Consider the following 15,252-nt stretch of genomic DNA (forward strand, 5'->3'; position numbering starts at 1 on the left):
GGGACGTTTATTAGAGATTCTATATAACAGGAGATATTAATAGATAAATTTGTTAATACTAATGGATGAAGATACGGTTAGTTGTTGGTTAAATCATTTGAAATAGTTAAAGCTCTCTTTATCAATATAAAAAATCTCAAAATGTCAACTATAATTTTAGGTGAATTTCTCATACTTTTCATCAATAATATGTGATATCAAAGTTGTAAGTCTTCTTGTATTCTATAAATAGTGATTAGTTTTGTCTAAAAACATCTTGTAGTCAGTTTATATAGTTAACATTCATCTCACACACATCCTTATGTCCATTCTTCCTATATATACCACAATAAACTAACTTTAAAACTGAAATATTGACCAGATTGATAGTCAAAAAATCTCCCATCAAAAATGACTCAGACATAAAAAAAAATACAGTGCAAAATAAAAAAAAATACTAAGCAGATCTGAATTTCTATAATAATAAGCCTTTAATTAAGTCATATTCATAGCCATGTCAGAGTCTAATAATGAAGGTGGTAGTAGTCAACCGACTCGTAATGCCAACAGGAAGAATAGGAACCCCAAAGGTAACAAATCCAACAATGCAAATAACAGTTCCAATGGTACTGGTAATAATAATAATAATAGAAAAAGAATAGTACGAAACAATAATAAGTCGAGATCAAGTACCCCAATTAACACTGATCCAACTCAAGATTCTAAATTCTTACAAATATCCAAGTTAATCAGGACGTTTAAACCAGTTACTGTTAATGGTATATCAGCTAAGAAACTTATTGATAATATTAAACAACGAGAAACTCAAGATCCTCAATATTTCAAACAATATAAGAATCATGCTCGATTATCAAATTTACAAAAATATTTATTAGAATTCATTAAAAACAATCCCGATTCCATTATTTATATTTCATTCATAATTAAACCATCTGATCCTGAATTTCCCTTTGATTTAGATAGATTAAAGATTAATCTTAGTATACCAGTTAAATATCCTCAAGATAGACCATCAATTGTGGTATTAAATGAAGAAATCCCAAGAGGATTTGCTATTAATATCGAACTTGGATATAGAAGAATCATTAATCTAGCTCAGAATTTAATTGAAAAAGATGAAGATATAGAATTAGTTTCAGGTCAAGGATTATTATCAACAGTATTAACTTTGGATAAATATTTAGAATTGTTTTTAAAACAAGAGAAGAGAGAAACATTTAAATTTGTTAAGCCAGTGGGTAAAAAAGTAAATAAAACAGAAGTGGTGAATCCATTGGAAGTGAATGAAAAGACACAAGAAGATGACGTTGATAAGTTGTCACATTCAGATCTGATTAATGTTGGTAAAGTTGATGCTAAAACGATAGATCATAGAAATGATATAATTGATCAATTCATAAATAAATTAGGTCAAGATTCCGTCAAATTATTTAAATCAACTAAACAAGAAAGTCATTATAAAATCAGTTTACCACTTCCTCATAACACCAATCAAATTCCAAATTTATGGCAATTAAATAAAGGATTAGATATTTTAATTAAGATTCCAATTAATTATCCTCAATCAAATTATTCTATAACCATGTTAAACAATTTCAATACTAATTTGATATTGAAATATGAAGCTAATAAAGATCAAAAATCGATATTTGAATTAACTAAACATTATAAACAAATTGAACGGAATTTTAATGGGAATGTAACTAATTTTAAATTTGAACCTAATGGAACAACCAATGTTTTATTAATGACGATGAATTGGTTAAGTTTATACATGGGAAGGTTTTGTTTAGATAGTAATGAATTCGGCCAATGGAAAGAAAACGTTCATAAGTTACAATTACAATTACAAGTATAGATAAGATAACATAGTTTTGGTATGTAATACTATTCTGTTCATAAATATAAATTTGCGCTTTTACGAAAACTGACAAAAAATTCAAATTGGTCTACTTTTTAAAAGAATCAGACAAATTGTCGGATAACAACCAAAAAAATCAAAAAGTTCGTAAATCTCCAAAAATAAAAGTAATATTAAAAAAAAGGCAAAGAAAAGTTTGACCAAAAGGTGTGATAAATATATAATATAATTATAACTTGATTAATAAATTATCTAACCACCTTGTCATATATCATACAATATATTAGTCTTTGATAGGTTGATTAACGATATTTTGAGTTTGGTGAAAAGTTACAGACAATTACAGAGACTATAGTACGAAACGAAACCAAACCAAACAATCAAAAGAGCTATCCATTTTATCCATTTAATTCATCAATTTTCATTTCCATATTTTACATAACCTTTTTCCATTTCAATTCTTTTCACCTGAATTAATCATTTATACTTTACAATTCCATTTATTATTTTAAAATTCAAATAAACTACAACAATACTAGTTTAGGATAACTCACCCACTCAAAATTAAAACTACTACAAACATGACTTCTTCAGTTAGTACAACCACATCTACTGCCGATGATGTATCTCAACAGATTGCATTCAACTATGCCAATGAATGTGATTTAGAAATCCATTGTTCCCCTTTTGGGTTGAGTGGGTTATATATTAGAATCAATGGTACTAATCTTATGGGTATTGGATCAACCATGGGATTAATTACGGGTTCAACTAAGGGACTTATACATTATAATGATTCTAATGATTTCATTGATCAAAAATATAAATTATATGTTATAGTTGATGATGAAGGTATGTTAAGAATTGATTTTACCAAGATTTTTACTTTAAAAAAGAAAGATAATAAAAGTAAATCTAAATCCAAATTAAAATCTAAATTAAAAAGTAAATCCAAGAGTACTACTGGTAAGAAGAAGAAATCAGTTGATGATGATAAAGATAATGATGGTGATATTAAAAAGAAGAAGAAAGGAGGTAAATCAAAAGATGATAAGAGTAAAGGAGGGGATGATGATGAAGAAGATGATGAAGAAGAAGAAGAAGATGATGATGAAGATGATGATATTGAAGAGGAAGATGAAGATGAAGAAGGACATGAAGATGATGATGATGCTGACGATGAAAAGGAAGAAGATAAATATGAAGAAGAAGAAGTTCCAACCTTAATATTTAGAGGTAAATGTCCCGAAGGTAGACCAGATCATATTGAACCATTTATTGGTATATTTTCATTTGAAAGATAGGTTAATTTAGAATTTTTCCAATCGTTTTAATTCTTGTTTCGGTTTTGTTTTGATTATATATAACATTTATAAATTGTAGTATCTTTTATTTAACATTCTTTTTTAATATAACTTAGTTTGAATTTTTTATTAAATTAGGAAACGAATGTTTTTCAATCCAGTTTGAAAAAGATGGGGTCAAGAATAATTATTTTTCCAAATTCAAATTCATATTCCTTCACCCCAACAAACGTTCCTGAATGGAATTAGTTTTATCAATTAGTAAATGCCTCTCTATCACTTTTATTATCAGTTGTTCCCCCATTATCATATATAATTAAATTCTGGATAAGAATTGTAATTGTACCCCATGTTTCGGAAACTAATTCCGACTTATAGTAAATAAAAGGAAAGGAAAGGAAAAAGAAGGATTAAAAGTATATAGATTCGGAAATGATATAGGGTGGTTAAAATAATAAAGGAAATCAATCCCCATCTTTCTCTTTATAATTATTAGTTAGTCGGAAAACGGGTGGTCACGTTGTCTAAGTCACATGATGCAAATTACGGAAATTGATTTTGTGATTTTGTTTAATTTAAGATTTATTGTGGGGGGAATGAATGAATGAATGAATGAAATGATTAACCATATTAATTATTATTAATAATTTAATGGATAAATAATTCTGAAATATCGGCGATGATGAACCGTTACATGGCGGATTTAGTGATAGGGTCAGTCTGTAGTAGTAGTACCTTATTGTAAAGGTTTTAAGTTTTACCGTGTAGATGATTTGTAATCTGGTAATAGTCATACAGTAAACTATCAAAGAGAAAACATGACCACAAGTAGTTAATTTGAAAAAGGATATGATGGAATAACATATATCTGATTTTGACAGCTTGATAGATAGATAGATAGATCATTCATAGTAATATGAATGATCATTATTTATTACACACAAGTTAGTCACGCTTTGAGTCATGTGACTGATTATTTCCTAATTTTGTCCATTGTTGTCACCGCTAATTGTAGTAATAACCGATTTCCCAAACAAAAGAATCCGATGCTAATTGATTATATACAGTCCGCCATACATTTGATTGTCCTCGGTTTAAAATTTGTATGTCATAATAATTAACAGTGCCTCGGATTTTCATATTTTGCGGAGACAGACAGATAATGAAAAATAAAATAAATTGAAATCATCAGTAAAATATTCACAAGCTTAAATTATTGATATAAATTATCATCAATTTCTCCAGATTTTTAAAATAATTTTTATATTCTTGTTTTATTAATCATTATTGACTATTAACTCTTATTTTCAATAACTCATATATCATTAACCACTACAACCTACTATAATGGATAGACTCAACCAATTAGGTGGACAATTAGCTCCATCCTCAAGACAAGCTCTTTTACAAAAAAACCCTGATGATGTTGTCATTGTTGCTGCTTATAGAACTGCTCAAACTAAAGGGGGTAAAGGTGGTTTCAAAGATGTTGGAACTGATTATATCTTGACCAAATTCTTAGCTGCCTTTGTTGAAAAATCAGGTGTTGATAGGGATTTAATCGAAGATGTTGCCGTTGGTAATGTTTTAAATAAAGCTGCTGGTGCCACTGAACATAGAGCTGCATGTTTAGCTGCTGGTATTCCTTTAAAAGCTGGGTTTATTGCTCTTAACAGACAATGTTCTTCTGGTTTAATGGCTGTTTCCGAAATTGCCAACAAGATTAAAGTTGGTGAAATTGATTGTGGTATTGGTGCAGGTGTTGAATCAATGTCTCAAAATTTTGGTCCTCAATCTATTCCAAAAATTGATACTCATTTAGCTGAAAATCCTCAATTTGAAAAATGTATGATTCCAATGGGTATTACTAATGAAAATGTGGCTGAAAAATATAATATTTCAAGAAAAGTTCAAGATGAATTTGCTGCTGATTCTTATCAAAAAGCTGAAAGAGCTGTTTCTGCTGGTAAATTTAAAGATGAAATTCTTCCTCTTGAATCTATAATTGCTGAAGAAGATGATGATGATAATATTACTTATAAAAAAGTTATTGTTGATACTGATGAAGGTCCAAGAAAAGGGGTAACTGCTGATTCTTTAGCTAAAATTAGACCTGCTTTTAAAGCTGATGGTTGTACTCATGCTGGTAATGCTTCTCAAGTTTCTGATGGTGCTGCTGCTGTTTTATTAATGAGAAGATCTTTAGCTGAAAAGAAGGGGTACAAGATTCAAGGTAAATATGTCTTATGTTCTGCTGTTGGTGTTCCACCTGAAATTATGGGTATTGGTCCAGCTGTTGCTATTCCAACTGTTTTACAAAAATCAGGTTTAACCATTGATGATATTTCTGTATTTGAAATTAATGAAGCTTTTGCTGGTCAATGTCTTTATTCTGCTCAAGTTTGTAAAGTTCCAAGTGAAAAATTAAACATTAATGGTGGTGCTTGTGCTTTAGGTCATCCATTAGGTGCTACTGGTGCTAGACAATATGCTACCATCTTAAGATTATTAAAGAAGGGTGAATTTGGTTTAACTTCTATGTGTATTGGTACTGGTATGGGTGCTGCTTCAGTCTTGATTAAAGAATAAGCTTATTAAAATAGTTTAAATAACCTTTTTTAATTACTATTTATTGATATAAGTATATATATTTATAATATGAAAATTTGATACAATAAGAACAACAAAAAAAAAAATAAAGAAAAAGAAATTAGTTTTATGTAACATTGCTTTAGCGAAGTATATCTCGTCTATCTCATCTCATTTCTCTAATTCTTACCTCAAGTTCAAATAAAAGATCTACTCTTTTCCTTTACAAAATTTCCTCAGGTAAACCTGGAAGCGTTTCATTACATAAAATACCTATATAAATTAATAAATACACATTGTTCAATCTCTCACAATTATTTAAAATACACATTTGAACTCTTTCTTCTTTCATTAGTAACCGCCTCTTCTTCTTGAGCAGTAACATCCTCAATTTGTCCTTGTTGATATTGATGGGCTCTATGAGGGAAATAAACCACATTAATAGGGGGAAGATAATAAACATTTGAAATAGGGAAATATTTATATCGATTAACCGATTTCAAATCAATAGCTGATTGAGTCGATGTATATGCCAAAGGTGATAATGGAGGATTAGTAACTTGACCTGAGATTTGATCTCCTTGTAATTGTTGTTGTAATTGATGATCTCCTGATCCTTGATTTTGTTCATCACCTTTACCTGGTTTACCATTATTAGGTTCATCTTCAGCTGATGATGAATTTGGTGAATTATCTCTATTAGCATTAGCCGATGAAGGTTCATCATCATCTTCATCATCTTCATCCCCATCATCACCATCATGATCTTTAAGATCATCTCCATGATAATCATAATCATCTTCATCTTCTTCATTATTATTATTGGTTAAACCTGATCTTCCAGCTCTTTTAAATGATTTCTTGGAAGTATTTGATCTTCCCTTTATAGTAACATCTTTTCTTTCAGCATAAAAACTTGGATTACGACCTCTAACAGTTATGGGTTCACTAACTAATTCAAATAAAGTTATTTCGTTATTATCACCAACTCCGGCATTTCCAGCAGCATTTTGATTACTAGTATTACCATTTAATCCATTATTTAATTCATCATCAACATAATCATCATAATATAAATCAGCAACTACACAACTGAATTTAACTTTAAAATGATAATAATTTTGAAATGCTAAATTACCATTATTAGGAGTAGCATTTTTAAATTGAATCTTTTTAACAATAAAATAATTATCAATTTGACCATTTTCAATAGCAGTTTCATCATTTAAAATGACTATATGTTCACGAGAATTAATATAACTTGGTTGAACTAAATCATCTTTAAATTCATATGAATTTGCTCCTCCTGAACTAACGGGTGGTTGAGTAGTTGTCTTTTTATCTTTCATCTTTTTCCCCTTGATAAAAATAGGTACATTTCCCTTATTTGAAATATTGGCAGAAATCTCAATTTTAAAATATTTAATAACTCGAGTTATAGTATAGCCATATTCACTAGTTTGTAATTTTAATAATTTTGATTTCGAATTCTTAAACCCATTAATATTCATATTGATAGCTACCAGAATATAATTTCTTCTATAACATGATATCACTTTAGGATCTTCCTTTATGGTGGTTTCCTTTGAATTTGGTTTATCATGTTCATTATCAGTCTTCTTTTTGGTTAATAAATAATAAATATTATCATTATCATTGGTTATGAATCTACCATTTAAAAATCCATTGAAATCAATATTTATATTATTATTATCCTTATCAACGATTTTATAATCTTTTCTCTTCATAGTATTTTCAACTCGTTTAAAATCCAATAATTGACGTAATTTACTTGGTTTATAATCAATTTGATATTCTGAACTTATTATATCTTTGATTTTCTTAGCTTTAAGTTTCTTTTTCTTAGGTACCAAGTTCGGAGAACTATCATTAGATTCATTTAATTCAGGTTGTTGCAGAGTGGGTTGTTGTTGAGCTTGTTCCGGTAGTGCACCTGGTTGTTGTTGTAAATTATTGAAAGATCCTTGTTGTGATGCCAATGATTGTTGATCATATGGTTGATTGAAACCTGAAATATCAGTGGTTCTTGGAAATTGCATGGATGAAGATTGATTATATACATTAGGATTACTTGCAGTAGTACCATTACCTAAGAGACCATCGTACCAGTCACCTGCATTAGGTGTTCTTGCAAAAGGATAGTTATTTAAGAATGTAGTTGAAGCAGAAGCATTCATCGAAGATTGTTGAAACATTTGTTGTGGGTTTGGATTTTGCTGATTGTTGAATTGACCTTGAGATTGTTGCAGTTGCACTTGTTGTTGTTGTTGTTGCAGTAATTGTTGTTGTTGCTGTTGTTGCAGTATTTGTGATTGTTGTTGAGGTTGTTGCAGCTGTACTTGTTGTTGAGGTTGATGTTGAGGTGGTGGTTGATTTTGATAAATTTGTTGATATTGAGGACCATACATTGACATTAATTGTTGATGATGTTGATAATGATGCATCATACCGCCATTTTGTTCAAAATTCATGTAGTTTCCATAATGATGTAGATGAGCTCCTTGTTGTTGTTGAGAAGTTTGTAATGATTGATCGATGGCATCTAAATTAGCACCTCCAGTATTATTATTAGTTAATGATTGAGCAGACAAGGGAGAATTAAAAGATTGATTCATCAAATGAGAGCTATTGGCATTATTATTAATGAAATTATTATTATGCAAGAAATCACTGAAATTAGTTACATTATTATTACCAGTATTTGTACTTGAAGTTGGTGGAGTATTTGAACTAGTTATACTATCTCGATGTAATAGATTGAAATCAGCACTTAAGGTATCAAACTCTTCACTTTTAACTGGAACCACTGATGAATTTCCTTGTTGTGGCAGTTGCTGTTGTTGTTGTTGAAGTTGTTGTTCTTGCTGTTGTTGAGCTTGTTGCAGTTGATTAGATGGATTTGAAGTGGAAGCTCCTGGCGTATTTGAACTTGATTGAAGAGGATGCAAGATATCCGGCAAGAATAAAGAAGCTAGATCATCCATATTCTTAGTTCCTGTATCGTTCATAGCTGAATCAGAAGGATCTCTCTCCAATTGATACAATGGTTTAACAAATAAAGCTTTAAAGTAATTAAACGTCAGTTACTCCAATTTTTAACCTAATCTGGAGATTCTCACACAAATTTTTGTTGTCGTTAGCGTCTTTTTTTTTTGTCTGATTCTCTGACTTTTTGTCTTGTTTTATCTCTTGTTTTTTTTTTATTTTAATTTTAATTTTAATTTTAAATTGTCAGAATGGTTTCTTTTTTTTGTCTTGTCTTTTTTTTTGGTCCAACCTGGAAAAATGGCAGGACAAACAAAAAATTAATACTGTGAAATATATCGAAGTTCCGAAAAAAAACAAAAACAAATTATGATAAACTTGAAGAATGGTTTTGTTTGACGAATTGATAGTTTATTTATACTAGCTTTTAATTGCTGATAAAGGCTGTTGTTGATAAAAAAAATCGATGATATCTAATGGTCAGGGAAACAAACACAACGATTTACTTTATAACGAATATCTATTGAAGTAGATCATATAATTTCGAGTAATTGAATTGGACAAAGTTGCAAATCTAGATACAATTTAGGTTTGATGTTATTATCAGTAGTGAATTATAAAATATTTAGGAATAGAATCAATTCAATTGAAGAAAAAACTTGGAATAGAGTCTGATATATATATACTGTGAAAATAACTATAAGAAAAGGTTCAAAAAAGAAAAAAGAAGATTTAGATGACAATAGAACTAAGAATTAAAATGGTAAATCTATGAAAGAAAAACCACCTTGCTTCTGGTTATGACTGAACTTGAATTACAAGAATAAACTATGAAATCTATTTTCCGGGTTGGAACCTTTTTTTTTGACTCTAACTTGTTTTACTATTTATTTCAAATTATTTTTAATTATGGCTATTGTTTTCCCATTTGATATTAAAGTTTCTTTTAATAGCTTATTTTTTTTCTTTATATTTCTTTTCTATTATTTTTTTTTTACTTTTATTTTTTACCATCTCTAAATTATTTTTTTTTCTTTTTCTTTTCTTTTTATTATTTTTTTTTCTGTTGTTAGTGGAATATAAAATATATTCATCCACCATTATTAGCGTGCGGTGAATGGTTACGCCATCTTATGAGTTGTTTATAGATTCCATACGTTACTTGATACTAATTTAAATTATATTTTGCATTAATTACATTATCTGTTTAAACTTTTTTTGTCCGACGTAAATTAAATAAATTGTCTATACGTTCTAAAACTAGCGTAGGGTACATATTAGGAAGTCGACAACATATGCAGACCACGCTCCTACTTTTTTTTATTATTATTTTGGTTTCTGCGATTACGCCGTAATACGTCGTTGACATGATGGTCGCCCTGCCCTGCCTTCCTTCATTCATTCTCGAATTCAAAAGAAAAAAATAAATATTACAAAGTCTAGCCCCTATATTCAATGGAAGGGAAGACAGCTGACTACATCTAAGTTTTATCAAATAGATCTCCAGATTGACAATAGTTAAGTGAAGTATAAAAAAAATAATCAATAATTATATTCAGTTACCAGCAAAAAATAGTGCTCTCTAAGCTTCAAAAAATGTAACATTGTATTTTTTTTGTTGCAAAAATACTATGGTACACTCAAAATTAAGTTAAAATATTTAGGAAACATCGAAGCTTTTCTTGGTCTAAATATTTAGTAACACCTTTGTTGAGAAGATTATACCATAATTTAGTAAAAGTTAATAGTTTTATTTATGTTAATGATATTTTTCAACTTTCAACCGTACATCTGTTGTCATAACTGACTACTGTTTAATGTATCACACGCCCATCCGTCAACCGAAATTGTATTGTTTATTTATTATTTTAACCCTAATTTCAAGTTTCTGTACAATGATCTCGCCATCCCATCAAATACCGTAACTTTGTTTATTTCTAGGCACTTTAAGTTACTATAGGATTTGTGACTCGAATGATGCAATCATTTGACACCTGGGAGTCAGTCCGGGATTTTAAAAATATTATAAAATTTTCATAATTTCAGTTTGTTCTACATTGATTAGAAGCCCAATTAAATGAGCGTCTTTCATTAAAAGTACAGATTGCCGACCGAACTATGGCTAACATTTTCCTTCCCTGCCTCTGATTATTTTTTAAATATGAGAAACAAATATTTCACTTGTATCTTATTTCCTATTGAAGCATACAATCTTTGCGCAAACTTATGAATTGTTTTGTCAATAAATTTCATATATAAAGAATGGAAATTTGATTGTCGGTTTTACTGAAACTAGCTGTTTATAATTAGTCAATAAAAAAATTTTTGATATTCAAACTTTTTCGTACTAGCTCGCATTTCGCTATTTTTTTTGTCTGATCCCCTAGAATTATTTTTGGGCCACGGATTTTATATCGCCCTTCATGTGCATGCATAAGAGAAGCACGGAGCCCTCCGCGAAAAAAAAATAATTCTGATAACCTAATGGTCATCGATGACATTTTGAGCGATTGGCTTGATCTACAATATTTTTAGAAGCTCATCCTCTCTCATCTACATATTTTGATATGTAATTATAATTACATATATTGAAGATCAATTATGAATGGAAAAATGAATACATAACCGCATCATTTCTACATATGAGCAATTCATCGTAGTTTTAGTAAAAAAAAATTTGTTGAGCATATCGCATTCCAGCTGTAATGCTGTGCATATATCTACGTAATGAAATGAGATAATTTAAAATAACGAATTTGGAAATAAGGAATCGTAACTAATGCGAAGAGCTTAGCTGTCATAAAGGTAAAAATTTGAATTAAACTATTGAATTTGAACTGGTCTAACTTTTAATATGTGCTTTGTACGTGAAGGATCTACATCAAACTCATTATCAAGGTGCATACGCCAAGACACTACGTATGTAAATGTAATATGCTACAAAGGTTTAGTGTTGTCAATGTGGCAAAAGTAATACGCACATGATTCTTACCCACCACAAGTCATTACTTGTCCCTGATTTTCCAAAACAAAAAAAAAAAAAAAATTAAAAAAAAAAAGTCGAACTATGAATAGACAAGATCCCCTAACATGATTTTCAATTGTATACAAGACTTTAAACCAAATCATCACTCCATTTAAAAGTTTTTAAAGATTCTCATCTCGTAGAATAGAATAATCTGTGCTGATAAACTTAAAATTGGTTCAGGTTCAATGTTTTATACTTTTTGATCTTTTGTTAATCAACCATCTCATATCTACACAGATAAAATAAAAATTTAAAATTCATTCAATTATATCATTGCAATCAAACTTTTCTAATCTCTGCGACCATAAAATAAAAACTACAAACCAATTTATCTAAGGGTTAATATTGTATGTGAATTTAAACTATGGCTCTGCATTTGCTAAAACCATGTGGGTTAAAAGTCGTACATGGTGAGAGATTTCGACCCAAAAAGAAAAAACAAAAATAATATTGAAGTTCTCCTCTCAAACTTGTAAATGCAAAACTTTAAAAATTTATTATTTTTGAACCAATTCAACATTAATTATATGCACACATTAATTAATTTAACTGCTATTACTAATAAAGTTTGACTACTAATTAGAGTTAACTATAGTATTATGATGAACAAAGAGGTCTAGATTGATGTTTCTTTCTTTTTTTTTTTGGTTCAATAGTAGTAGAATTTAGAGTTAATATTGCTAGATAATGTCAATACAAAAGGCTATTTTAGCGATTATCCAACTTGACGAAGAAGCATAGGTGGTTTGATTTGATTTGCTTTTCTCTTTGTTTTAAAACCCTTGGGTACCTTGTATCAATGGATCTGTACATCAGACTTTGTGTTAAGGAAATTTACCGTTCTATATTTGGACTGATACATACGTAAGAAATATTTTGCTTGAATGAAGCAATTATTTTATGCACCACACTTAAGATAAGAAAACTAAACCTTCTAACAATAGAGGACTCTGAACCTTAACTTATACCGCAGTACTTCTGATTGCATAAACCTTATAAACACACACATATGGGTCCAATGTGGGTTACATCAAAATTTGCTTATTTATTGCTTTTATTCTCGATGGACGTAACCGGCTGCATAGTTCCGTTGTTATCGGTAAGGTAAGGGAATATTGCCATTGATAATAAGAAACGTAGATAAAGAAGAATTGGTCTTACATTCTATTCTCGTTTAAATATCCCTAAAAATTTATTAATTATTAGGAAAGCAATTTTATGACATTTCTCTTATTTTTTTTTTTTCTTTCTTTTGTCTCAAATTACTGACATCGTTTATGGAGAGACGAGATATGAGAATGTTTCGTTGCTCAATAATGCTCGCATTTCGTTAGAGATCGAAAAACTTTGGCAACACCAAGCGATGTATATAATTCACATAATAACATGTTTGCCACTCAATTCGTCTAACTTGATGAACTGATTATTAGTCATATTCACTCAAGAGAAACATCATAGAAATTATAGAATACAATGGTTAAGCAAGATGATTTCGGAGTCGAGCAATTCATGGATAAATATGAAACCAACATAACTAATAACATGGGAGAGACATGTTCTGAATCAATCAGTATAAGCCAATTAATCGATTTGATATATGATAACAATGATGCTGTGGATGTAACTCATAAAGATGCACAACGAACCAAAATCATTGATGCAGTGCTTAATTCCAAGCTAACTTATGGCCATATTCGGGGATCTCCTGAATTAAAATCAGCTATCAGTGTGTTGTATAATCAAGATTCGCCACTTGTTCCAATCACTGAAGAAAATATTGTCATTACCAATGGTGCCATTGGAGGTAACTTCTTAACATTTTATTCAATCGTTAATCCAAATGATAAGATCATCGTTGTTAGTCCAACCTACCAACAGTTGTCTAGTGTTCCAGGAGTATTCTCACAAAGTCAAGACAATATCATTCCATTCAAATTAGACTTTGATCAAGGGTTTTTACCTGATTTAGATTTGCTTCAGCAGCTAATCAAGAAGCATTTTCCCAAATTACTTGTTATAAACAATCCAAACAACCCAACTGGTGTGGTTTGGAAAGATGAAATTATTAGGGAAATTGTCTCCATCTGTCAAGAAAAAGATATCTGGATTATGTGTGACGAAGTTTATCGTCCACTTTATCATTCAATTGAAGAGAAAGATAAACCAAAATCAATTGTAAACTATGGTTATAATAAAACTATTTCAACTGGATCTGCATCAAAGGCGTTTTCATTAGCAGGATTAAGAATTGGATGGATTGTAACTAGAAATAATGCATTAATTAATGATCTATTTTCAAAACGTGATTATAATACAATTTCAATTTCGATGATTGATGATATTTTAGCAACGTTTGCATTACAAAACTATAAAATTATTTTGAGGAGAAACTTTGAACTTTGTTTAAATAATTTGGAGGAGCTAGAAAAATTTATTATTAATTCGGATGGATTGTTTAGTTGGGTCAAACCAAATGGAGGTACAACATGTTTTATCAAGATCAACATTAAAAATGTTGATACGTTCAAATTATGCAGCGATTTGGCCGAACACGGTACATTGTGTGTTCCCGGAGAGGTGTTTGATAACAATCAAGGCTTTGTTCGAATTGGCTTTGGGAATTCTGGTACCGATATAGTTAATGGAATCCTGCAATTAGATAAATGGGTTAGAAAGTTACCGACTCAAGAACCAAATTAGGCTCCTAAGTAAACATTGCAGGTTATCATTTGAGTTTAATTTTGTAATGACAAATTAAGGATACACCCCTCAAACCTGAACTGCATCATACAATTGAAGAAAATTATATTTATGCATGACAGGTAACCTTATGTAATCTTATCAAAACTAGAAATATAAATTTCACGAATGTAAAGAATAAATTTTTTAATTTAGGAACTTTTTTAATCTCTGTGTACCAATTTCGCTGTATAAAATGGTATTACTTGACATTGAAATCATATCGCATTTCCATTTGGAAAGAACCGATTATATCAAAGTCCTCGCACTTGAAGCAATTTGATTTCGGAATATTCCATGCGATCTTAGTAATATCAGATTTCTAACTCGTGGAATAGTAAAGTCAATAGATAGTGATTAAATTTGACGATGAGTTTGTCTTAAATTATGTGCATTGGAGCAAGTTTTGGCTATGAGAGGTGTTAAGTTTGGTTGGGATACACTGGGCAAATTGATTTTTAAACACTTATTTCTAGTGCAACAAGGGAGAAAATGCGACCTTTACGAGATAATTTTACGAGATAGGTGCATAATGCATGAAAGACAATATTATTTCTTTAGGAGTCATTGTCAGTTGTATAGAAGGAAGTACAAAGCCAGGGCGTTGAAGGATACGCCGACTTAAGCTTATTTCGTTTTATTCTATATAATGTAATTAGAACATACGAACTCAAATTTAATAATGAATAAAGTACAGAATATAGGTGTGAAAGTGTGGTGCTAAG

At 29.8% G+C, this 15,252-nt stretch overlaps 5 protein-coding genes across 5 annotated transcripts; 4 read left to right on the forward strand and 1 right to left on the reverse strand. All coding sequences in view use genetic code 12, as the record gives it.

Moving 5' to 3' along the window:
* Nucleotides 1-493: 493 nt before the first annotated feature.
* Nucleotides 494-1,858, forward strand: DFJ63DRAFT_315516 (uncharacterized protein; the record flags this gene model as incomplete). The annotated part of the gene is made up of 1 exon (XM_064906560.1): nt 494-1,858. One exon carries the CDS (start codon nt 494-496, stop codon nt 1,856-1,858), a length of 1,365 nt encoding a protein of 454 aa, XP_064759601.1.
* Nucleotides 1,859-2,150: 292 nt separating this feature from the next.
* DFJ63DRAFT_242207 (uncharacterized protein) lies at nt 2,151-3,625 on the forward strand. Its single transcript, XM_064904344.1, has one exon. The coding sequence runs from the start codon at nt 2,443-2,445 to the stop codon at nt 3,163-3,165; it is 723 nt and encodes a 240-aa protein (XP_064759602.1). The 5' UTR covers nt 2,151-2,442; the 3' UTR covers nt 3,166-3,625.
* A 610-nt stretch (nt 3,626-4,235) lies between these two features.
* Nucleotides 4,236-5,911, forward strand: POT1 (acetyl-CoA C-acyltransferase). The gene has a single exon (XM_064904349.1). The coding sequence runs from the start codon at nt 4,513-4,515 to the stop codon at nt 5,752-5,754; it is 1,242 nt and encodes a 413-aa protein (XP_064759603.1). The 5' UTR covers nt 4,236-4,512; the 3' UTR covers nt 5,755-5,911.
* Nucleotides 5,912-6,068: 157 nt separating this feature from the next.
* REP1 (Rep1p) lies at nt 6,069-8,783 on the reverse strand (the record flags this gene model as incomplete). The annotated part of the gene is made up of 1 exon (XM_064908580.1): nt 6,069-8,783. One exon carries the CDS (start codon nt 8,781-8,783, stop codon nt 6,069-6,071), a length of 2,715 nt encoding a protein of 904 aa, XP_064759604.1.
* A 4,478-nt stretch (nt 8,784-13,261) lies between these two features.
* On the forward strand, nt 13,262-14,488 carry DFJ63DRAFT_337603 (uncharacterized protein; the record flags this gene model as incomplete). The annotated part of the gene is made up of 1 exon (XM_064908581.1): nt 13,262-14,488. One exon carries the CDS (start codon nt 13,262-13,264, stop codon nt 14,486-14,488), a length of 1,227 nt encoding a protein of 408 aa, XP_064759605.1.
* Nucleotides 14,489-15,252: the final 764 nt, after the last annotated feature.

Source organism: Scheffersomyces coipomensis (assembly GCF_036884675.1).
Source record: "Scheffersomyces coipomensis strain NRRL Y-17651 chromosome Unknown DFJ63scaffold_8, whole genome shotgun sequence".
NCBI classification, from domain to species: Eukaryota; Fungi; Ascomycota; class Pichiomycetes; order Serinales; family Debaryomycetaceae; genus Scheffersomyces; species Scheffersomyces coipomensis.